Genomic DNA, 26,856 nt, shown 5'->3' with positions numbered 1-26,856 from the left:
TTTCCCCTCATCAATTCTATGATTCACCTCATCTTTCATAGACCCATCCGCTGACACGTCCACTCCCAAATATCTGAATACATTCACCTCCTCCATACTCTCTCCCTCCAATCTGATATCCAATCTTTCATCACCTAATCTTTTTGTTATCCTCATAACCTTACTCTTTCCTGTATTCACTTTTAATTTTCTTCTTTTGCACACCCTACCAAATTCATCCACCAATATCTGCAACTTTTCTTCAGAATCTCCCAAGAGCACAGTGTCATCAGCAAAGAGCAACTGTGACAACTCCCACTTTATGTGTGATTCTTTATCTTTTAACTCCACACCTCTTGCCAAGACCCTCGCATTTACTTCTCTTACAACCCCATCTATAAATATATTAAACAACCACGGTGACATCACACATCCTTGTCTAAGGCCTACTTTTACTGGGAAATAATTTCCCTCTTTCCTACATACTCTAACTTGAGCCTCACTATCCTCATAAAAACTCTTCACTGCTTTCAGTAACCTACCTCCTACACCATACACCTGCAACATCAGCCACATTGCCCCCCTATCCACCCCTGTCATATGCCTTTTCCAAATCCATAAATGCCAAAAAGACCTCTTTAGCCTTATCTAAATACTGTTCACTTATATGTTTCACTGTAAACACCTGGTCCATACACCCTCTACCTTTCCTAAAGCCTCCTTGTTCATCTGCTATCCTATTCTCCGTCTTACTCTTAATTCTTTCAATAATAACTCTACCATACACTTTACCAGGTATACTCAACAGACTTATCCCCCTATAATTTTTGCACTCTCTTTTATCCCCTTTGCCTTTATACAAAGGAACTATGCATGCTCTCTGCCAATCCCTAGGTACCTTACCCTCTTCCATACATTTATTAAATAATTGCACCAACCACTCCAAAACTATATCCCCACCTGCTTTTAACATTTCTATCTTTATCCCATCAATCCCGGCTGCCTTACCCCCTTTCATTTTAACTACTGCCTCACGAACTTCCCCCACACTCACAACTGGCTCTTCCTCACTCCTACAAGATGTTATTCCTCCTTGCCCTATACACGAAATCACAGCTTCCCTATCTTCATCAACATTTAACAATTCCTCAAAATATTCCCTCCATCTCCATTTAATAATTCTCCTCTCCTATTTTTAACTGACAAATCCATTTGTTCTCTAGGCTTCCTTAACTTGTTAATCTCACTCCAAAACTTTTTCTTATTTTCAACAAAATTTGTTGATAACATCTCACCCACTCTCTCATTTGCTCTCTTTTTACATTGCTTCACCACTCTCTTAACCTCTCTCTTTTTCTCCATATACTCTTCCCTCCTTGCATCACTTCTACTTTGTAAAAACTTCTCATATGCTAACTTTTTCTCCCTTACTACTCTCTTTACATCATCATTCCACCAATCGCTCCTCTTCCCTCCCGCACCCACTTTCCTGTAACCACAAACTTCTGCTAAACACTCTAACACCACATTTTTAAACCTACCCCATACCTCTTCAACCCCATTGCCTATGCTCTCATTAGCCCATCTATCCTCCAATAGCTGTTTATATCTTACCCTAACTTCCTCCTCTTTTAGTTTATAAACCTTCACCTCTCTCTTCCCTGATGCTTCTATTCTCCTTGTATCCCATCTACCTTTTACTCTCAGTGTAGCTACAACTAGAAAGTGATCTGATATATCTGTGGCCCCTCTATAAACATGTACATCCTGAAGTCTACTCAACAGTCTTTTATCTACCAATACATAATCCAACAAACTACTGTCATTTTGCCCTACATCATATCTTGTATACTTATTTATCCTCTTTTTCTTAAAATATGTATTACCTATAACTAAACCCCTTTCTATACAAAGTTCAATCAAAGAGCTCCCATTATCATTTACACCTGGTACCCCAAACTTACCTACCACACCCTCTCTAAAAGTTTCTCCTACTTTAGCATTCAGATCCCCTACCACAATGACTCTCTCACTTGGTTCAAAGGCTCCTATACATTCACTTAACATCTCCCAAAATCTCTCTCTCTCCTCTACATGCCTCTCTTCTCCAGGTGCATACACGCTTATTATGACCCACTTTTCGCATCCAACCTTTACTTTAATCCACATAATTCTTGAATTTACACATTCATATTCTCTTTTCTCTTCCATAACTGATCCTTCAACATTACTGCTACCCCTTCCTTTGCTCTAACTCTCTCAGATACTCCAGATTTAATCCCATTTATTTCCCCCCACCGAAACTCCCCTATCCCCTTCAGCTTTGTTTCGCTTAGGGCCAGGACATCCAACTTCTTTTCATTCATAACATCACCAATCATCTGTTTCTTGTCATCCGCACTACATCCATGCACATTCAAGCATCCCAGTTTTATAAAGTTTTTCTTCTTCTCTTTTTTAGTAAATGTCTTCAGGAGAAGGGGTTACTAGCCCATTGCTCCCGGCATTTTAGTCGCCTCATACGACACGCATGGCTTACAGAGGAAAGATTCTTTTCCACTTCCCCATGGACAATAGAAGAAATAAGGAAGAACAAGAGCTATTTAGAAAAAGGAGAAAAACCTAGATGTATGTATATATATGCATGTGCGTGTCTGTGAAGTGTGACCAAATTGTAAGTAGGAGTAGCAAGATATCCCTGTTATCTAGTGTGTTTATGAGACAGAAAAAGAAACCAGCAATCCTACCATCATGCAAAACAGTTACAGGTTTCTGTTTCACAGTCATCTGGCAGGACGGTAGTACTTCCCTGGGTGGTTGCTGTCTACCAACCTACTACCTACAGGGCTTAATACACAAAGATATTCTTAAACAATATTCAACAGTTCTCACCAAATTAATAAAGAAAGTCAAACAACTGGACTATTCCAACAGATTCACTGACACAAGAGATATAAAAAAAGACCTGGAAAACACTTTCCCAGATTCTGGGGACCCACAAACTGAAAAAAAACAAGAATATTGTTCTAACTAAACCTCGTGAAACACCACTGCATCCCACTGATACAGCTAACAAGATAAACGACTTCTTCTCAAACATAGGATCTAATCTTGCCAGTAAAATCCCATGTACCAATGCCCGTGCCGGGGACTACCTAGATGGGAATTTCCCAAATTCCTTCTATCTTGTACCAACTGAGCCCATGGAAGTCACCGCGATCATAAAGTCACTTAAAAATAACTTGGGGAATCTGTCTCACGTCCCACCATTATTGTACAAGCGAGCGGCCCACGTCCTTTCGCATGCTATTACATTACTTTTTAACAAGTCACTAGAACCTAGCACTTTCCTGACACTACTCAAGACAGCAAGGGTTACACCAATACATAAATGTGGTGACCCTACAGACGTAAACAACTATAGGCCAATATTAAACTTACCATTGCTATCCAAAATCTTTGAGAAACTCGTGCACAGGAGACTATATTAATTTATAACATCACAAAACATACTCAACCCCTGCCAATTTGGATTCAGGAAAAATAAAAGCAATAATGATGCAATTATAAAAATGCTAGACCTGCTTTACACAGCATTGGAAAATAAGGAATATCCACTAGGAATTTTTATTGACCTAAGAAAAGGGTTTGACACAGTAGACCACGGCATCCTACTCCACAAACTTGACCACTATGGTATAAGAGGCCATGCACTTGCATATTTTAAATCCTACCTTTCTAATAGGTATCAGTATGTCACCATTATAGACACAGCCTCATCAATACGGCCACTTGATACTGGGGTTCTGCAGGGAAGTGTCCTTGGACCCCTGCTCTTCCTCATTTACATCAATGATCTTCCAAACATATCCCAACACCTGAAACCCATTCTCTTTGCTGACGGCACAACTTAAGTCATCTCCCACCCTAATCTTGCCACACTCAACACCATTGTTAATGAGGAGCTGCTCAAAATATCGACTTGGATGACAGCCAATAAACTTGCACTTAACACTGGCAAAACCTACTATATTATGTTTGGTAGCAGAGCAGGTGTTGCGCAACTTAACATTAAGATCGACAACACTCTAATTGCCAGACATAATGAGGGCAAATTCCTTGGCCTATACCTCGACAACAGCCTAAATTTCAGCACCCATATCCAACACATAAAAAAAGTATCCAAAACAGTGGGGATCCTCTCCAAGATACGATACTATGTGCTGCAAACTGCCTTTCTCACACTATACCATTCACTTATATATCCATACTTCACCTATGCTATCTGTGCTTGGGGTTCAACTGCAGCAACACACCTAAAGCCAATAATAACCCAACAAAAAGCCGCAGTAAGAATAATCACTAAATCCCATCCCTGGCAACACCCCCCCTTCCCCCACTCTTCATAGATCTAAACTTACTCCCTGTTCAGAACATCCACACTTACTACTGTGCAATCTATATCTACAGGACCTTAAATTCCAATATTAACCTTGACCTAAAACGCTTTCTTGATAGTTGTGACAGGATCCACAGGCATAACACCAGACACAAACATCTCTATGACATTTCCCGTGTTCGACTAAACCTTTACAAAAATTCAATGTATTTCAAAGGACCTAAAATCTGGAACACCCTGCCTGAAAACTCTAGAACTGCAGACACATTCATCACTTTCAAAACTAAAGTTAGAAAACATCTTATCTCCCTGATCCACCCCGACAACTAACTACATGATAACCACCTAGTGGTTCACAATTACACTCACTCACCCACTGACTATAAACCCAGAAATACTAATCTTAATCTTAAAATAATAAATCCTAACTAGTCATAAGCTTGCCTATGATACTCCAATATAGACACTTTGTATTGTGCCAAAACAAAAGCATTCACATTGCTAAACTCACAAATTATGATGTAGTCACTTAGCCTTAATACCATAATCTGTAAGGATTTAATGTTAAGAATTAATCTAAGTCTACTCGAAATGCCTAGCCATGCTAGGCGTCCTAGTGGCCCCATTTGTAATTAGTATTTTATAGCATGTAAACCACACAATACCCAAAACCTGTAAACCCCACACTGTAACCCTTATAGAGAATAAACTTGAATTGAATTGAAAAAAAGTGTGAGAGTACTTGTGGTTGGGGATTTCAATGCTAAATTGGGTAAAAATGTTGTGGAGGGAGTAGTAGGTAAATTTTGGGTGCCAGGGGTAAATAAAAATAGGAAGCCTTTAATTGAGCTATGTGTAAAAAGAGGTTTGGTAATTAGTAATACATATTTTATGAAAAATAAGTATACAGGGTAGATTATGTATTGGTGGATAAAAGGTTGATGGGTAGGGTTCAGGATGTACATGTTTATAGAGGGGCAACTGATATGTTGGATCACTATTTAGTTGTAGCTACAGTTAGAGTAAGAGGTAAATGGGACAAAAGGAAAATGGCAACAACAAGTAAGAGAGAGGTGAAAGTGTATAAACTAAGGGAGGAGGAAGTTAGGGTGAGATATAAGCAACTATTGGCAGAAGTGGGCTAGTGCAAGTATGAGTAGTGGGAGGATTGAAGAGGGCTGGAATAGTTTTAAAAATGCAGTATTAGAATGTGGGGCAGAAGTTTGTGGCTATAGGAGGGTGGGTGCAGGAGGAAAGAGGAGTGATTGGTGGAATGATGAAGTAAAGGGTGTGATAAAAGAGAAAAAGGTAGCTTATGAGAGGTTTTAACAAAGCAGAAGTGTTATAAGAAGAGCAAAGTATATGGAGAGTAAAATAAAGGTGAAGAGAGTGGTGATAGAGTGCAAAAGAAAGGTGAAGAGAGTGGTGATAGAGTGCAAAAGAAGAGCAGATGATAGAGTGGGAGAGGAACTGTCAAGAAGTGAATGTTTTCAGATATTTGGGAGTTGACTTGTCAGTGGATGTGTTTATGAAGGATGTGGTTAACCATAAAATTGATGAAGGAAAAAAGGTGAATGGTGCATTGAGGTATATGTGGAGACAAAAAAAAGTTATCTATGGAGGCAAAGAAGGAAATATATGAAAGTATAGTGATACCAACTCTCTTATATAGGTGTGAAGCTTGGTCTGTAAATGCTGCAGCAAGGAGGCAGTTGGAGGCAGTGGAGATGTCCTGTCTAAGGGCAATGTGTGGTGCAAATATTATGCAGAAAATTTGGAGTGTGGAAATTAGGAGAAGGTGTGGAGTTAATAAAAGTATTAGTCAGAGGACTGTTGTTGAGGTGGTTTGGTCATTTAGAGAGAATGGATCAAAGTAGAATGACATGGAGAGCATATAAATCTGTAGGGAAAGGAAGACAGGGTAGGGGTCGTCCTCGAAATGGTTGGAGGCATGGGGTAAAGGAGGTTTTGTGGGCGGGGGGCTTGGGCTTCCAGTAAACGTGCGTGAGCATGTTAGATAGGAGTGAATGGAGACGAATGGTATTTGGGACCTGACAAGCTGTTGGAGTGTGAGCAGGGTAATATTTAGTGAAGGGATTCAGGGAAACCAGTTATTTTATACAGCCGGACTTGAGTCCTGGAAATGGGAAGTACAATGCCTGCACTTTAAAGGAGGGGTTTAGGATATTGGCAGTTTGGAGGGATATGTTGTGTATCTTTATACGTATATACTTCTAAACTGTTGTATTCTGAGCACCTCTGCAAAAACAGTGATTATGTGTGAGTGAGGTGAAAGTGTTGAATGATGATGAAAGTATTTTCTTTTTGGGGATTTTCTTTCTTTTTTGGGTCACCCTGCCTCGGTGGGAGACGGCCGACTTGTTGAAAAAAAAAAAAAAACCATAGTGATATCAAGCATCCATCTAAGGCCTACTTTTACATACTGCATATGTGTTTATATTTCCATAATCTCGCTCTCTTTTACATATCCTGACCTGAGCCTCACTAGCCTCAAAAATTTCTTATACTGCTTTTAAATATATGTATCACATACATATACATACAAAGGAGGGGTGGGGCAGTTGCAGTTCAGAGGGTTATCTGAGCTGTGATGGCAGCATGCTTTTGTCAAGACAATGATTGAATGAATGACTGAAAGCATGTCTTCTTTCTCAGGTTACTCTACCCTAGTGGGACATGGCCAATGTGCTAAAAAAAATCATTATATTCTTGGGAAGCACTAAACACAAAGGGATGATATACCAGCTGGGAAAAAAAGGCAATGAGATTTGATAATGAGTAAGGGAAGGGTAGCTCCCATTCATTGGATCAAGAGCTCTTCACAAGCATCAAGGTATAACTTTTTCACATTTCTAGAACATTACTGATCAATAAATATGTCTGCCATGTAAATTGCTAATTTTGTAAGAAATGTAGATTCAACCTCTAAAATCAGAGAATTTAAAATTTTTCAATTCTGCTTGCAATCATACACTTCCTCTGTGATGTATTGATTAAGAATATGGAGTGAAAAGGCTAAAATATATATGTCTCCATGGGGATGTGGAACAGAATTCTTCTTCCGTAAGCCATGTGTGTCGTAGGAGGTGACTAAAATGCTGAGAGCAAGGGGCTAGTAACCCTTTCTCCTGTATACATTACTAAATTTAAAAAGAAAAACTTTCATTTTTCTTTTTAGGTCACCCTGCCTTGGTGGGATATGGCCAGTCTGATGGAAAAAAAAAGCAACAACAACAATGACAGACTTTCAGTCTCCACCTATGATGCCACTACTGCACTCTTTCTTATAGCTGTTACCCATAGGGTTATCTGCAGGCCTTTTTGACACTTTCAACAATATCTATACACCACAGACCAGAGAATAAGCACAAAATATGCAGTAATTACAGTGAATAATACACGTAGGTCTCGCAGTGACGACTGTTGATAAACTGGTCCAAACAGTGTCAGAGCCCCACCCAGGGTAGGTAAGATCACTTGTCGCAATGTCTGAGTACACATAGACCTGCGCAATGCCTGGGAACTTTCCCAGAGTCTACTAGAATTTTCCACTGTAGTCATGTAAATGCTTGAAAAAAGTTTCAGATTTTGGAGCTTTTCAAATTCTGGAATTTTGGATAAGGGATACTCAACCTATATTAAAGTAGCATTTTCGTACCTAACATAACCTTCAATGAAAGCTTTAATGTAGGGTTTTTTCACATAACTGATGAAACAAATAATTCCATTATTTCAATTACAATTTTTTGGAGAAAAAAAATCAGGGTCAAAAAACCCTGAGCTGTAGGCTTATGAATTTGAGAGAATTGTTTAAAAATTACACTGTATGTGCTGACACACTGATTATGAACACAGAATGAAAGGATAAAATACATATAATTTTGAGTCCTGGACGTGAAGAGTACAGTGCCTGCCCTCTGAAAACAGGGCAGCTATGTTACAGTTTGGAGAGTCATTTGAAATGTGATGTCTGCACTCTTCTGTCATGATAGCTGTTAAATAAGTGATGGTGAATTTGTTTCCTTTTGAGATACCTTGCCTTGGTGAGAAATGACGGGAGAGTTAATAAATATATAAGACTATTTTTTCCTACAATGGAAGTTTATAAACTGTACATATTTTTCACATTTGTATAAAATACAGTAACTGATTAAATAAAGAGCACTGCTTTAAATTTGAAGTTGGAACTATGGGATTGACATGCATATGATAGATGTATTCCTGATATGGAGTTACTCCTAGCAAGATGTTTGAATATTTCAAACTTGATTTATGAAAACCTTTTTGAAAATGTTCAAATATATGAGTATCGCACAGTATACGAAAGTGTTTCTTTAAAAGAATTATTCTATTTTGAAGAAATAAACATACAGCATTCTGCCAATTTTTATAATAAATACTCTTTCGCTTATACGTACTTTACCTACCTTGAAACAATCATAGTGTTCAAAAAGTGAAAGAAGACCAATTTCTGCTTTATGGGTGATTCCATGAAGTACAAGTGATTGCCCAGCATTATTTCCTAAAGTCTGATCTCCATTGAAAGTGTTAGTAAAAGCTCTTCCAGTCAGAAGGAGATTAACAATTTCTTGGGAAGAATATCCATGTGCACTTATAAGATGTCCTCCACCTTCATCCATATCAGTCTGAATGCTGCAATGAAAATTATATATCTTCAGACAACACAACAAACAGACTATTACAAACATATTTTATGGAATCTTTCTGAAAAATATGGTATTGTAGACAGCGATTTCCTCCCATGTCCAGGTGCTATATGACCCTTAACCCTTTCAGGGTCGACAGGCCCTCTCAGAGACTTGTTCTCAGGGTCGCCCAAATTTAAAAAAAAAAAATTATTTTTTCTTATGAAAAGATACAGAATCTTTTCCCGATCATAATGACACCACAAGTATGAACTTTGATGGAAAACTTACGGAATTATGCTCTCGCGAAGTTAGCGGTCTCGACGATGTTTACACATTGGTGATTTTGCCCACTTTGAGCCCTATTTTTGGCCAATTCCAGTGTACTAGTCGACAAAAATCATGAATATTTTGCTAGAACTCCATTTTTTCTATCGAATGAGTACAAGAAACCACCCATTTACCGATTTCAACTATTCAATACAGTGGTCAGAATTTAGCAATTTTGCCAATTTCACACAAATTTCAAAAGATGCCAATTTCAAAATAGGGTCCAGAATAAACAAGAAAGACATTCCTGGCACTAAAATGACATTTCCTCTGTTCATTAGTCATGCCCCTCTTACATTCTTTTGCTTTCCACTTTCAATTTTTATTCTCACAAAAAATAGAAGATTTACTGTTATGCAAACTACTGCATTAGTGTAAAAAATGATATAAATAATATCGGCGCACTTGTGAAAGAATATTAGACTCACCAGTTGACGTGTATTGGACGCCTAGCATGATTTGTTTACTTTTGAACTTTGGTAAAAATCAAACATTTCTGCTAGTTTGAGCTCAATTTCAAGGTACTTTTCATTGTAAAATCAGTCAATATCATCTCAATTTCTGTAATATGTCTTCCATTCTATAGAATGAGACCAGGAAAACTAGAATACAACAATAAATACCATACAAAAATACAGTGCAAAGTCGCTGTTTTAATCCAAAAACATGGTCAAAGTTTTTTTTTCTCATTACGTGCTTCGTGCTGCAGGATTTTTTTATACTACACACACTGACTACATAGACCCATTCTTTCATATGTAGGCCTACCAGCTTTCTCTCACTAGATTTGAGGGCGCTAGAATTTAGGCGTACTAGTATGTCAAAAACCCTGGTGCGTAAGCCGTACTAGTACGGCCGAAACCCTGAAAGGGTTAAAGGTTTATCACTTCTCCCATGAATATAACAATACTATAACATGGCAAATTTACTCATCTCGAGATCGATCGATCGAGGACGACGAGAGCTGTCATAAGATGGGAAGGAAGAAGGATATGGAAGGATGGAAATAACTGGAAAAGGATGGGGAGGAGGGGAAGAGGAGGAATCAAGGCAAGTGGCCCAACCACTTTGGGACATGTGGTACAAAAGTACTGGAGACGTAGGTAGAGAGGCTTGACTGATGTCATTGCTTGGCTCACTAGAGGATGGCGAAGGCAGCGGCAGGAGCTGGGAGTGTCAGAAGGCAGCAAGCAGGATGAGTTGGTAATGGTCTTAAACCGTTTATCAGTGCGGTATATTGTTTTCGAGAGAGTTGTATCATACTTATGGGAGAGCTGTAGTAGTATTCGTTGGTTTGGAGGTGGTGGAGTATCTGGTTGTAGGTAGGGAATGGTCTTTCTTCGCTTTGGTACGATACAGTGTTGTCTTGGAGATGTTGGACGAGTTCTAGGCGAGTCATGCTTGCAGGGTATAGCCTCGTGGTGTAGAATTCGAGTCCTTTGTGTTTAAAGCACGGTGTGCCAGGTAATCGACGTGAGCTAAGTAGAGAAGGCGGTGGTGGAGTAGAGGAAGGTGGTGTTGCTTCGTTTTCAACTTCAGTAGACGAATTAGAAGATGTTTCTGGTGGTAAGGCTTCTGATTGGTTGGATTCAGTGAGAGGTGGTGGCGGTGGAGGCTTCTCATTGGTCGTTGTTGGATTGACGTCATTAGTTGGTGGTGTTGATGGGACTTCTGCAGAAGAGTTGGCGATTAAGTTTTTGGTGAATTTGAGAATTTCTTCAGAAGGTGGAGATGCTGGAAATGTAAATGAAGGCATATTATTTAATGCAAATAACTCGTTGATGGTAGAGTTAAAGGATCCAGGTACAGCCATGTTCTGCATGTGAGCGTATAGTAAGCAGTAGTGGATCTTGGTTACGTCACATGTTGGAGGAGTGATGATGGTGGAGGCGGGCTGAGTAGATGCTTAAAGTAATTTTGTAGTGTTTGCTTGTATCTTTGCAATTGCTGCATACGTTGGAGTGTTGCTTGTAGGTTTTTTCTTTGCTGCATCTTGCGTTTTCTTCATAATATCCTTTCTTGTAGGACATTTTGCTGCCAGTGTATGGTGGTCATTACTCTTGCAGTTTAAGCACGCTGGTTGTGATGGAGCAGCAGCGTTGCAGGAACTGAAGGTGTGTCCCTCACTACCACATGTAGTGCAGAACTTCTTGTCTTTTACTGGACATGCTTTGGTGGTGTGATGGTATGAATAACAGTTCCAGCAATGTTGAATGTAGTGGTATCTCTCTGCTTCAATGTAGGTAGGACTGATGTAGTAGTAGTAGACAGCAAGACCTTCGTTCAGAGCAGTGGCAGCCATGTTCACGTCGGTGAAGGTGACCTTGAGCATGGACGTTGCATTTGGGATTTTGGTAATGCTGTCAACAGTAGCCCAAGTATTTTGCGTCTCGATGGATGACTAGAGTTCAGCAGTTGATTGAGAACTCAGAATCTTGTCAAGTTTTTTAAGGAATACTGATTTCCTTGCCCTGAGGACAGGAGATGATGTAACAGTAAACCCTTGAGCAGTAAGAGTAGTGGTGGCTTCTGTAGTAAGTAACTTCTCTGCTTCAGCATCATCATAACACACAACAATGAATGCTTCTTTCAGTGACAATATGGTGTTGAATTTTACTTGCAGTGCTCCTTGAACAATAGTTGCAAGAGCAATCTTCGTTGAATCATCAACGGTACCGTTTGTTGGTTTGATCTTTACACGATCTGCGTAGCTCATCGTGTAAGTCAAGGCGATGACAACGCTGGTAAAGGTTCCCCTCCCCAACGGGGATCGTAGGGAGACAGAGTAAGGAGAGCTGCTATGACCTGCCTGGGCGAGAGTCAAGAGCAGAAATCATTTTCTATTTCTATTTTCTATTTTAATTTTTTACTCATCTCACTGAAGGAAAAAATTTTCAACAAATAGACTTTGATGGCTTTTTGGAATCCCTCTGAGAATACCCAACCCTTACTAATTCATCAATGGCCAGAGCAGGGGTGTTCTGCCTTTGTTTCCAGAATGTGTATGAAATGGGAGAAAAAGAAAAAGAAAAACTTTCATCATTCACTCCATCGCTGTCTTACCAGAGGTGCGCTTACACTACAGTTATAAAACTGCAACATTAACACCCCTCGTTCAGAGTGCAGGCACTGTACTTCCCATCCCCAGAATTCAAGTCCGATCTGCCAGTTTCCCTGAATCCCTTCATAAATGTTACCTTGCTCACACTCCAGAAGCACATCAAGTCCTAAACACTATCTGTCTCCATTTGCTCCTGTCTAACACACTCATGCATGCTTGCTGGAAGTCCAAACCCTTTGCACACAAAACCTCCTTTACCCCCTCCCTCCAACCTTTCCTAGGCTGACCCCTACCCCGCCTTCCCTCCACTACAGATTTGTATATGTACTCTCAAAGTCATTCTATTTTGTTCTATCCTCTCTACATGTCCAAACCACCTCAACAACCCCTCCTCAGCCCTTTGGATAATAGTGTTGGTAATCTTGCACCTCCTCTCAACTTTATTTGGCATTTTAATTTCAACCAATGAAATAAAATAATCAAAAGTCTTGAGAAACTTTAAAACACCAAACTTGATATCAAAATTTACAAAATGTAATAATGTTGGTAAAATTACTGACAATATGTTAGATAAATAAACACATGCACAACTAATGTGCCATTATGCTGTGGCAATGCTTCACTCTCCAGGAGCTTTGTCAAGACGTTATGTAAGTTTGACAATGCTCCTGGAGAGCAAAACATTGCCATAATAGAACATCACAGTTACACTTGTGTGTCCTTTTGCCTAACATAACAAAGTTTACAAAAGCTTACTTTTGTATGCCTCTGGTAAATATCAGAGAATACAGCAGAATGACACATCCTGAACTATTCTCTGAGGTGAAAGCCGAGATATATCGAGTTACAGCATCATAAAGGTCTTGCAGCTCCACGAACTCATGCAAAGTGAGAGACTCAGTCATTCCATCTTGGCTGTAGCGACCAATACCATGCTCAGTAAAATGAGCAAAAGAACCAGGCCTGGAAAGTTTAAGCAATGATTAATTCTTCAGTGCCATTTAATGTACAAATACAATACCAACAAGTTTTTGAAGCTCATCAGTTATTCCTGCCAAGACAAACTAACCCAAATACGAAAACTTGTGCCATAACCCACTCTTTATTTGACTTTCTGTAAGGGCAGACACTGCTGCTCAATACTGACCTATTGAACCAGTGCCTGTGATATACCTGTGACCAGTTTCAAGAGTTTTTACACCCTCAGTTTGGCCTAGATCTAAGCTTTTTTGGTTGACTGCCTGTTCAACCAGGCTGTTGCCAGCACATAGCCATCACAGCCTGGTTGCTCTGGCACTTGGCAGAGATTGTGGTCTAGTTTCCTCTTGAAAATGTTTATGCTTGTTCCAATATTTCTGATATCTGCTGGCAGCAGGTTGAAAAACTATTCCATCTCTTATTAAATAAAACTATTCCATCCGTTATTAAATAAAATTATTCCATTCCTTGTTAAATAAAACTATTCTATCCCTTATTAAATAAAACTATTCCATTCCTTATTAAATAAAATTAACCCCATCCTTTATTAAATCAACTCAACCTCTTAAGTAATTTAACTCAACCCCTTCCCTTATTAAATCTACTCAGTCCCTTACCCTGATAAATCTGCTCAGTCCCTTATCCTGCTAAATCCATTCAGTCCCTTACCCTGCTAAATCCACTCAGTCCATTTCCTTGCTAAATCTACTCAGCCCCTTTCCCTTCCTAAATCCATTCAACCTTTCTTTTTTAATTACACCCATCTCATTCCCTTCATAAATCCACTATTATGCTGCAATCATGTGTGCTCTTTTTTTCCATTCGATCTGTCACTCACTATTGCTATACCTTGATGCTAATGAAGGGCTCTTGATTAAAGGAACTGGATCAAACATGACTACCATCTATTCCCCAGGTACTATACAACTGCAGGTTTAATGCTCTGATAAATCTGATAAAATATTAATAAAATAATAACAGTAATAATAATAATAAAACTGTAAATAACAATAAATCTTATATAATCAATACAGTATCTGAATGCTATATTGATTACTGTATATAAGGTATTGTGTTACTATAGAACTGTATGATTATGAAAATGTTTAAATTTGGTTAGTATGTCTTAGGTACAAGAGTATGGTGATAAAGGAACTCTTAGTTGAGGGTATCACAAGCTAACTCACAAAGCCAGCACTGCCTTCTGTTCCTGGCCAGCTTTCCAGAGTATCTCTGTGATTGCTACACCTAAGGCCCACAACCACTCTCTCTCTGATGGTCTCAGTGGACTTATGGGACTTGTGTTGGGAGCTACAGTTGTGCCAAATATCAAACACTTCATCATATATGCCTGAACACATGCCAGTACTCCACATGGGCCACCCTGAAATCAAGAAAACACCTCAAATAACTTGCTTATACTGCTGCATAAACTAATTCAATGCAATAAGTTGTCTCACAGCATAAGCAGTCTCTATTATTGTATAAAGTATACTACCTACCTAGTACATAATTAGAAAAATTCAGATATAAACCCCTCCATTCACCAGGACATATGAGAATGAAAAGAATATTTAGAGAATTATTGCTTTAGTAATAAAGTACATGCATTATGGATTTTCAAAAATATATTTAAAGAAATATACCATGAACTTCAATCAAGTACAGTACAGGTTGGCCATCATTAATCCAGCAATCAGTAATCCAGTTCCAAAAGTAATCTGGCACTAATTTCGGCTAGCATAATGTCAAATTTCTGGGGTCGACACACCAACATGCTGCTACTGTTTGGTGGCACTATTTGCTGCACAAGTCATTCCAATTTCTATTTCTCCATTTATTGTTATAACCTGCTCACTTTTAGCTCTAAACATGGTTCCAATGAATAAAAGAAATGCACATACACCATACATTGTGCAAAACAACCACTGTGAAAAAATAGAGAAATTCCAAGCGCTTTTGTGACTACTCACATTATCAAGGAACTATGAAAGTAAAGCATCCAAGGAAGGTATATAAGGGGTCTGGCCAACACCTCACTATCAGATCCCACAACAGTTAAACACCTGACGCGCGCCGGCTCAACTGGACAGATCCTTTGCACAACCCACCAACAAACTATTCTACCCCAGAAAATTTTAAAAATTATTATTTGTCCAGTGTATTATTAAATTCCTCCCAAATTCTATTAATTATAAATGGATCTAATTTATATAAACCAAAGGAAATATTCATATTATTGTCAAAACTGCTTTTTATGAAACAAGATTCAAATATATTCCTGTCGACCATGGACTTGCTTGATACTACTTTCTCAACTTCTTGAAAATCAACTGAATGGTTAAAATCTCTTACATGAATAAATAGAGCATTGGAATCTTGTCCAGTTCTAATGCTATATTTACATTGTTTTAATCTTAGTTCGAGATTTTTACCAGTTTGACCGTAATAAACTTTATCGCAAATTTTACAAGGAATCTTATAGACACTTCCATCAGCATTTTGGGGGGAATTCTTTATCAAAAGTTTTTTTTTACTGTATCAAGATTTTTGAATACAACTTTAATATTAAAAGTCTTAAGAAGAGAAGGCATATCAACCAAGTTTTCATGGTAAGGGAGAACCAACATATTTTTAGTTGAATAAGGCTGGTTGTCCCTTTTTGGATTTATTTATTTATTTATTTATTTATTTATTTATTTAAAAATTTGTGCACACATACAGAGGTACAAAAAATACAGAAAAGAGCAGTATGCCAAAGCCACTTATACTATGCATAGCATTACGGGCTGGCTTAAAATTAACTTAAGATGAACTAAGCAATGATGACATCGGTGATAAAACTTTAATGTAAACAGATTACTATAAAGCACAAGTGAGTATTACAAAGACAGGTCATATGGTTGTTTGCATTGTTGTACATTCAGTAGAATGGAGTATTCTGTTAGGTAGTGTATTTAAAAAATAATAAAGTTAGATTGGGTTTTAGGTTTAACATTTATGTGATATAATTGTGAGAAACATTTAAGATATACAATTTATAAGGTTCAGTTATTCAGTATTTATTTGGTTTTGGGTGAGTAAGTGATCTTTGAGAAGAGACTTGAATTTATAAACAGGTAGTGTTTCTTTTATATTTACAGGTAATGAGTTCCAGATTTTAGGGCCTTTTATGTGCATTGAGTTTTTGCATAGTGTGAGATGGACACGAGGAACATCAAAGAGTGATCTGTGCCTTGTGTTATGGTCATGTGTTCTGTTGAGGTTGGCAAGGAGATGTTTGAGGGGAGGGTTAATATCAGAGTTAAGTGTTCTATGTATGTAATAGGTGCAGTAATAAGTATGAATGTTTTGTATGGTGAATAGGTTTAGTGTATTGAATATTGGTGGAGTGTGCTGCCTATAGTGAGAATTTGTTATCATTCTAACTGCAAAGTTAGTATTTCTAGCAACTTTAAAAGATTTATCAATTACATTTCTTGGGTATTTTAAATCATTACCTATTTCATAAATTTTGGATATTTCCTCATCTATGAACTCAGGACTACAAATTCATAAAGCTCTCAAAAACATTGACGAGAAAACAGACAGTTTGACTCTATCTTGATGCGAAGAATAATAGTGGACATAGGAACAGTTATTTGTAGGTTTTCTGTAAATTTTAAATTTGAATTCATTATTACTCTTAATAATTAAAACATCTAGAAAAGGCAATGAGTTATTTTCTTCAAACTCAACAGTAAAGTTTATAGAATGAGCTAAGCTATTTAATTTTCCAAGGAAATGGTGTATATCTACATTTTTGGGCATAAGACACAAAATATCAACATATCTGAACCATTTAGCTCTATTAGGGAGGACTGTGCTAAGCAACCTTGTTTCAAAAAATTCCATGTATAGGTTACTAAGAACAGGTGAAAGAGGATTTCCCATTGCCATACCAAACTTCTGAGTGTAAAACTTATCATTAAATACAAATTTTGCATCAACAATGCAAAGTTTAATAAGTTTAATGATAGTAGGAGCTGGCAATGGTAAATCATAGTTAACGAGTTCTTCAGATAAGAAACTTAATAAATCATCAACAGGAACTTAAGTAAACAAGGAAGTAACATCAAAACTAACCATGTTAAAATCATTTAAGTCAGTCAAGGAGCTTAATTTATCAACTAAGACTCTTCAGAATGTTCTCGATAAGCTTTCCTAATCATATATCTTTCGTTTCCCAGTTTTCTTCTGCACTGATCAAGTCCCACAAGTTAAAAATTCGACTTAATTTTTTTTTAAATTGTTTAAATGAACAAGTTCTGCCCAAGTCTCTTTTACCCAATAGACTCCTTGACATGAGAGATCGTCCTTTTGATGATTTTATGAGAATTATTCTTGAGAAACATATTGAAATAACTAAAATACAGGAGAAGGAAGCATTCAAAATATTGAGAAACAAAAAATACTCTTTTAATCAGGCCATTCCATCAGAATGGAAACACAGTATGTTGGATCATTGCTATAATAAACTCAGAAGAATTTGTAATGAACTCAAAAACAAACTACAAAGAAAATTAGACATTTTAATTGAAAATAGCGATTGGACAAAGCATGCTAATAACAATTTTGTAATTAACTTATCAGATGAAATTTTAGACAAAAATACAACTGCTGCTCTAGGTTTTGGCCTAAGTTTTGCAACTTCAAAAAAACTTAATAATGTTGAAATTGCAAAAGCCTTTTGTAACTTTTAAAATTTTTCTGATTTATCCTCTGATGAAATTAATATTAGTAAAGGAATGGTATATAGCTCTATGTTAAAACCAAACATTCCCAATTGCCCTCAAAGATTCTTTAAGTCTTATGATACACTTAATAACAATAAAAATTTGCGCCTTACTAAAGCAGACAAAATAAATGCAATAGTAATTATGAAAGAAAATGATTACCAAGAAAAAATGAATAATCTCTTAGATGATACTGAAACCTATTCTAAACTTAGGAAAAATCCAATAGAAAACATTAACAGCAATTTCAATAAAACAATAAAACTTCTACTGAAAGGCAAAGATGAATTAGTCAAACAATTTACTTCCACTAATCCATCTTTACCTTACATGTATGGACTAATAAAAACACACAAACCAGGGAATCCAGTCAGACCAATTATTAGCTCCATAGGGTCAGTTTCATATATTTTATCCAAATGGCTTGTTGATATTTTGAGCCCTATTGTTGGCAAAATTTCTAACTTTAATGTTAAAAACAACATAGAATTAGTTGATAAATTAAGCTCCTTGACTGACTTAAATGATTTTAACATGGTTAGTTTTGATGTTACTTCCTTGTTTACGAAAGTTCCTGTTGATGATTTATTAAGTTTCTTATCTGAAGAACTCGTTAACTATGATTTACCATTGCCAGTTCCTGCTATCATTAAACTTATTAAACTTTACATTGTTGATGCAAAATTTGTATTTAATAATAAGTTTTACACTCAGAAGTTTGGTATGGCAATGGGAAATCCTCTTTCACCTGTTCTTAGTAACCTATACATGAAATTTTCTGAAACAAGGTTGCTTAACACAATCCTCCCTAATAGAGCTAAATGGTTCAGATATGTTGATATTTTGTGTCTTATGCCCAAAAATGTAGATATACACCATTTCCTTGGAAAATTAAATAGCTTAGCCCATTCTATAAACTTTACTGTTGAGTTTGAAGAAAATAACTCATTGCCTTTTCTAGATGTTTTAATTATTAAGGGTAATAATGAATTCAAATTTAAAATTTACAGAAAACCTACAAATAACTGTTCCTATGTCCACTATTATTCTTCGCATCAAGATAGAGTCAAACTGTCTGTTTTCTCGTCAATGTTTTTGAGAGCTTTACAAATTTGTAGTCCTGAGTTCATAGATGAGGAAATATCCAAAATTTATGAAATAGGTAATGATTTAAAATACCCAAGAAATGTAATTGATAAATCTTTTAAAGTTGCTAGAAATACTTTTTACAATCCAAAAAGGGACAACCAGCCTTATTCAACTAAAAATATGTTGGTTCTCCCTTACCATGAAAACTTGGTTGATATGCCTTCTCTTCTTGAGACTTTTAATATTAAAGTTGTATTCAAAAATCTTGATACAGTAAAAAAACTTTTGATAAAGAATTCCCCCCAAAATGATGATGGATGTGTCTATAAGATTCCTTGTAAAATTTGCGATAAAGTTTATTACGGTCAAACTGGTAAAAATCTCGAACTAAGATTAAAACAACATAAATATAGCATTAGAACTGGACAAGATTCCAATGCTCTATTTATTCATGTAAGAGATTTTAACCATTCAATTGATTTTCAAAAAGTTGAGAAAGTAGTATCAAGCAAGTCCATGGTCGACAGGAATATAATTGAATCTTGTTTCATAAAAAGCAGTTTTGACAATAATATGAATATTTCCTTTGGTTTATATAAATTAGATTCATTTATAATTAATAGAATTTGGGAAGAATTTAATAATACACTGGACAAATAATAATTTTTTAAATTTTCTGGGGTAGAATAGTTTGTCGGTGGGTTGTGCGAAGGACCTGTCCAGTTGGGCCGGCGCGCGTCAGGTGTTTAACTGTTGTGGGATCTGATAGTGAGGTGTTGGCCAGACCCCTTATATACCTTCCTTGGATGCTTTACTTTCATAGTTCCTTGATAATGTGAGTAGTCACGAAAGCGCTTGGAATTTCTCTATTTTTTCACAGTGGTTGTTTTGCATATTCTGAAATCACCTGTTTACTGTGATCTTATTGCACCATACATTGTCCATAAAAGATAAGGTGGTTTTGAAGCCATTGTCAGTTGCCATGAGCTCAGCTTACTCAGATAAGCTGTGACTCGTAAATTTGGGCCTACATATGAGAGAATAGGTCAGTGTGTTAAGTGTGCACTATATAAAAAAAAATCCTGCAGCATGCAGTGCATAATGAGAAAAAAAGGCAACTGTGCTTTTGGTGAAAAACAGTGACTTTGCGGTGTACACTGTCATATGGTTTGTATGGTTGTATTCTCGTTTTTTATCTCATTTGATAGAATGGAAGATTTATTACAGAAATAAATATAATTCTGATTGATTTCATGCTGAAAGTATCTTAAAATCGAGCTCAAAATAGCAGAAATGTTCGATTTTTAGCGATGTTCAAAAGTAAACAAATGACATCACCGTCCAATACATGTTCAACTGGCCAGTCTAATACGCAGTCACGAATGGGTTGACATTATTTATACAATTATTACAATAATGCAGTAGTTTGCATAACAGTAAATCTTCTATTTTTTTGTGTGAATAAAAATTCAAAATGGAATGCAAACGTGACTAATGAACAGATAAAATGTTATTTTAGTGGTAGGAATGTCTGCACTGTTTATTCTGAAATTGGCATCTCTTGAAATTTGTGTGAAATTGGCTGAATTACCAATGTCTGACCAGTTTATTGGGTAGCTGAAATAGATAAATGGGTGGTTTTTGTACACAATTGACAGAATAGAAGGAATACTAGCAAAAAAAACTATGAGTCTGGTAGACTGGAACAATGGAATGGGCCAAAAATAGGGTATAAGGTGGGTGAAATCGCTGATGCATAAATATCATTGTTGGGTTAAATGTATTCTAACCTAACCACTCTGTAATCCGGCAAAATCACTATTCTGGCACCCTACAGGTCCTGATGATGCCGGATTAGTGATGGTCAACCTGTATTAATATACTACAGTATACAGTTATACTACACATTTGGGAAGTTCCTTATTTGCAGGTTCCAATTTTTTTTTTTCAACAAGTCAGCCGTCTCCCACCGAGGCAGGGTGACCCAAAAAAGAAAGAAAATCCCCAAAAAGAAAATACTTTCATCATCATTCAACACTTTCACATCACTCACACATAATCACTGTTTTTGCAGAGGTTCTCAGAATACAACAGTTTAGAAGCATATACGTATAAAGATACACAACATATTCCTCCAAACTCCCACATTTCTCACTCAACTTCTTTCCCAATCCCAGATCTTTTTTATTTTATCTATTGTTTTTTATAAATGGGAATACTGATCACATTAGACTGACAAATTACAGTATGGAGATATAGTCTTTGAAACACAAATGAACCCTTAATCTGAAAGAAAATTTCACAAGACCTCTAGGACTCTTAGTCCTCCCTGTAAATGAGGGACAATTAAATTATTTTTAAAATTATAAAGCAGTATGCAAGAGACTGTTGATTATTTAAATTTTTACTTCTTAAAGAAATGTATTTACCTTTTTTTGGATGAGCCCATAAGATAAATTTGGATTGGTATTTTGTTTAAAATTTTGAGACAACCATTCTGTTGGAAGAGGCTGGGCAGGACTTCCGGTAAGAATATGTCTTAGGTTGCTGGCTTCATCCAAGGTGATGGGTTGTCCAGAAGATTCTTTATTTACATTTTCTGGCCCTAAAACAAGTCCTGCTACTTTATTATCAATATCGTCAATATCTTTTAACATCATCTCTTCATCATCATCACTTAAATGACTCTTCAAATGTCTGTGATTTCTCTTTCTTCGGGATTTTGCATTGAGTTTATATGTTTCTCTTCCTTTATCTATGTTCCCAGAATCTACAGATCTCTTATTTCTCTTCTTCTTATGTTTTCGCTTACTGGTGCTGCCTCCATCAACTGTAGCTCCTGAGGCATCCATGAAGCCTTGCAGATTGAGGATCTGGATATCCTCATGGGCACTAGGTAGAAACTTCAGCTGGGATTTTCTTTTCATTTCAGCATAACCCTGCTCAGAAACTGGATATTTGTCACCATCTGGACTAGCTGTTCCCATACTCATTCTTGAACTTGTATTAGACTCTAAACTCCCATAGTTTCCATCTAATAGACTCTGTTTAGAGCCTCTCAAACTTTGTCTTCTCATAGACTGAACCATTATATCACCAAATCTAGTAGCATCTAGATAATCCCCACGTGGTCTCAAACCAATTTCCCCTATACCAATACGCAAACCATGTACATGGTTGTTAATTTTGGTTCCACTCCTGTTTCCTACAAGATTTCCAAGCACATCACTTTTATCTCCATTCTCTTTAGTTTCAGTGGATGAAAACGCAATATCTTTAGATTCATGATCTCCAAGGACGGATTCACCATGTTGTTTATTGAGACTCATTCGTCGGTTGGCACTCCTCGAATGTGATTCCTCCTGAAAAATTAAATTCAGCTCCATAAGTTAAAGCTTAATTCACCAATGCAATAGTGAGATCTTATGAGGTTCTGGGTATGCATACAGTATATCTGAAGTAGCAGTCCTACATTTAATTAGATCAAGAGAAAAAGTTGTATGAATAAAGAACTGACTATCATACCTCTCTGCAGGATTTGCTACCTAGTAATAAACTGTGTCTATCCAGTAAGGATATCGATTCATTTAAACTTATATATAGGCTTTCAATTTTCAATAAATAGTAGTTCTCTTCCCCAACACATGTAATGCACAAACATGCCATTTTTTCAGTTAAAAATAAGACTGAATAATCACCATACCTCCTTACTCATAACCGGCGCCATCATTCCACGTATACTCCTGGTACCTCTCAACTGGTCTCGTTGAGCTGCAACACTTGCTATATCAACATCAGCTTCAGTATCAAATACACTTCTTCCATGAATAGCTAAAGAAAGTGAACCATTGTGCACACTGCCATTTCTCAGTGTGTGGCCATTCACTGAGCCATTAGGAATGTGACCACTACTGTTGAGCTTGAGAGGACTGATGGTATTAATTTTCAGCTGTTAAAAGAGAAAAATAATGATAGAATGTTCTGAGCATCACAATATGCATTAAGATACTGGCACTAATACTGTATTGTATGAGTGAGATGACATGCAGTATCACATACTAATTGTATGGAAAAAAAAGGATCACAGATATAAGATTAGAAACATTAGACACAGAATCTGTTTGGCTACAGTCTCTCGAGGGACGTGACAAAATTTGGGTGTGATTTATAGGCCCCCAAACCTTGATAGGGAGGGCAGTAAGCCGTTATGGGACGAAATTCATAAGGCATCTAGATATGAAAATGTTGTGATAATGGGAGATTTTAACTTTAGACAAATTGATTGGAACAATATGACAGGAAATCTTGAGTCTAGGGACTTTCTTGATACGGTTCAGGATTGCTTTTTAGAACAGGTTGTGACAGAACCAACTAGAGGAAACAATCTGCTTGACTTGGTTCTTGCCAACAAAGATTCACTAATGAGGTTAATGATGAGCTTGGGGAGAGTGATCACAAATCACTTAGTTTCAATAGAACATGGAATTACCCAGATAACTGCAATCAAATCTCTGTCCCAGATTTTCGCTTGGCCAACTTCATGGGACTGAAAAATTACCTAGGTGGGCTAAATTGGGATGTCCTGACTATGGGTCAGGTAGGTGATCTTGGTTGCCAATATGACGTTTTTCAGAGCATAGTTCTAGCTGCCCAGACAACTTTTGTTCCAAGTAGGGAAATTAGATCTAACAAAAATGATCCCAAATGGATGAACAGTAGATTAAAACATCTCATTGGTCAAAAGAGAGGCATATATAGGCGTATCAAAAGAGGGGATGGGCAGTTAAGAAATCAATATATTCAATTAAAGAGAGAAATAAAGAAAGGAATAAGAAAAGCAAAAAGGGATTATGAGGCTAAGGTCGCAAGGGATTCAAAGACTAACCCAAAAGGGTTCTTTCAGGTATACAGAAGTAAGATTAGGGACAAGATTGGCCCACTTAAGAGTAACTTTGGTCAGATCACTGACAGTGATAAGGATATGTGTGAAATTCTCAATACCTACTTCCTCTCAGTTTTCACCCAGGAAAATACTAGCGATATTCCTGAAATAATAGATTATGTAGAACAGGATGATACTAAACTATGTACAACTGCGGTAACTAGTGACATGGTCCTCAGACAAACAGAGAAACTAAAACCTAACAAATCCCCAGGCCCTGATGAACTGTTTGCAAGGGTGTTAAAGGAATGTAAAGAGGAACTTAGCATACCTTTGGCTAATCTTTTTAACGTATCACTACAAACTGGAATAGTGCCTGATAAGTGAAAAATGGGAAATGTAATACCTATTTACAAGGCAGGTGACAGGTCCTTGGCTTCGAACTATAGACCAATAAGCCTTACCTCAATAGTGGGAAAATTTATGGAATCAATAATTGCCGAAGCAATTCGTAGCCATCTTGACAGGCACAGATTGATTAATGAATCTCAACACGGTTTTACAAAGGGGCGTGCCTGTCTTGCGAATTTACTAACTTTTTTCACTAAGGTGTTTGAGGAGGTAGATCATGGTAATGAATATGATATTGTGTATATGGACTTCAGTAAGGCTTTCGATAGAGTTCCACACCAGAGGCTATTGAGGAAACTTAAGACACACGGAATAGGAGGAGAAATTTTTTCCTGGGTAGAGGCATGGCTGACAAATAGACAGCAGAGAGATTGCATAAATGGGGAGAAATCAGAATGGGGGCACGTCACAAGCGGTGTTCCTCAGGGGTCAGTGTTGGGCCCATTGATGTTCACAATTTACATAAACGACATAGATGAGGGAATAAATAGCGACATAAGCAAATTTGCTGATGACACCAAAATAAGCCCTCCAATTCATTCTAATGAGGACACTAGAGCACTCCAGGATGATTTGAATAGACTGATGCAATGGTCGGAGAAGTGGCAGATGCAGTTTAATATTGACAAATGCAAAGTTCTAAATGTTGGACAGTTAAATAACCATGCCACATATAAACTAAATAATGTTGATCTTAATACTACTGATTGCAAAAAGGATTTGGGAGTTCTGGTTAGCAGTAATCTGAAGCCAAGACAACAGTGCATTAGTGCTCGCAATAAAGCTAACAGAATCCTTGGCTTCATATCTAGAAGTATAAATAATAGAAGTCCTCAGGTTGTTCTTCAACTCTATATATCCTTGGTTAGGCCTCATTTAGACTATGCTGCTCAGTTCTGGTCACCGTATTACAGGATGGATATAAATGCTCTGGAAAACGTACAGAGGAGGATGACAAAGATGATCCCATGTATCAGAAATCTTCCCTATGAGGATAGACTGAGGGCCCTGAATCTGCACTCTCTCGAAAGGCGTAGAATTAGGGGGGATATGATCGAGGTGTATAAAGTGGACCCCCGGTTAACGATATTTTTTCACTCCAGAAGTATGTTCAGGTGCCAGTACTATCCGAATTTGTTCCCATAAGGAATATTGTGAAGTAGATTAGTCCATTTCAGACCCCCAAACATACATGTACAAACGCACTTACATAAATACACTTACATAATTGGTCGCATTCGGAGGTGATCGTTATGCGGGGGTCCACTGTATATGGAAAACAGGAATAAATAAAGGGGATGTAAATAGCGTGCTGAAAATTTCCAGCCAAGACAGGACTCACAGCAATGGTTTCAAGTTGGAAAAATTCAGATTCAGGAAGGATATAGGAAAGCACTGGTTTGGTAATAGAGTTGTGGATGACTGGAACAAACTCCTGAGTACAGTTATTCAGGCTAAAACGTTGTGTAGTTTTAAAAATAGGTTAGATAAATACATGAGTGGGTGTGGGTGGGTGTGAGTTGGACCTGACTAGCTTGTGCTGCTGGGTCTGGTGCAGTGCTCCATCCTTGAGCGGAGGTGACCAGACTGAGTGGGTCATTGGGCCAATCCGGGGGGAGGGGGGTCATTGGTTTAATCCTGGGGGGGAGGACATGGACCTGCTCCACATGGGTAAGTAGGCCTGTTGCAGTGTTCCTTCTTTCTTATGTTCTTATAACCCATAACTCAAGGATCACTGAACTGGAGACAAAACTAACTTGACAACAAAGACTGAACAACACACAGACATGGAATCAATTTTCATTAGCCACACTAAACAACTAGCTTCTCTAACAACTAAATTATCAGAGGCTGAACAAGACTGGAGGGCAAACATGGACTCTCAATGGAGTACATGCCTACAGTATCAAAGGGACTTACTGGAACAAGATAAATTACAAGATGCTGTTATGTACACAGAGTCAGCTTACCAACAGATACAAACCAGGATAATTGCACACAAAATACTTTTCAGCTAATTAAAGACAAGATGCACATCAACACTGAAGTTGCACATATCAAAGACAGACATATCATGGCAGACCAGGCCAAAAACTAGGTGTGATGCTAAGATTTTACTCACTTGGCCGGAAAAAGGACCTTATAGTTTCTTCAATCCAGGTGAATTGCGAAGTGTTTGTTAATGAATGTTTAACAAGAAAGCGACAAAAACTACTGTACTGACTTCGTAAGCTCAAACATAACAATAGTGATAGAATTAAAATATGCTTCACTCTTGATGGCAC

General features: G+C 37.3%; 1 protein-coding gene across 1 annotated transcript in view; it reads right to left on the bottom strand.

Annotated features, from left to right (window-relative positions):
• The window catches only part of LOC128696758 (probable ubiquitin carboxyl-terminal hydrolase MINDY-4), a 55,835-nt gene that overhangs the window by 23,975 nt on the left and 5,004 nt on the right, over positions 1 to 26,856 (bottom strand). Inside the window, exons 2-6 of the mRNA XM_070094408.1 lie at positions 22,982 to 23,227; positions 21,708 to 22,640; positions 14,602 to 14,798; positions 13,193 to 13,399; positions 8,827 to 9,052 (exon numbers count right to left, since the gene is read on the bottom strand). Of these exons, the coding sequence (XP_069950509.1) occupies positions 8,827 to 9,052; positions 13,193 to 13,399; positions 14,602 to 14,798; positions 21,708 to 22,640; positions 22,982 to 23,227 (1,809 nt within the window). The remainder of the gene's footprint in view (positions 1 to 8,826; positions 9,053 to 13,192; positions 13,400 to 14,601; positions 14,799 to 21,707; positions 22,641 to 22,981; positions 23,228 to 26,856) is intronic.

The sequence above is a fragment of the Cherax quadricarinatus genome, chromosome 46 (assembly GCF_038502225.1).
Source record: "Cherax quadricarinatus isolate ZL_2023a chromosome 46, ASM3850222v1, whole genome shotgun sequence".
NCBI classification, from domain to species: Eukaryota; Metazoa; Arthropoda; class Malacostraca; order Decapoda; family Parastacidae; genus Cherax; species Cherax quadricarinatus.
The sequence above is the reverse complement of the archived record's forward strand: the minus strand, read 5'-3'. Positions and strand labels throughout refer to the sequence as shown.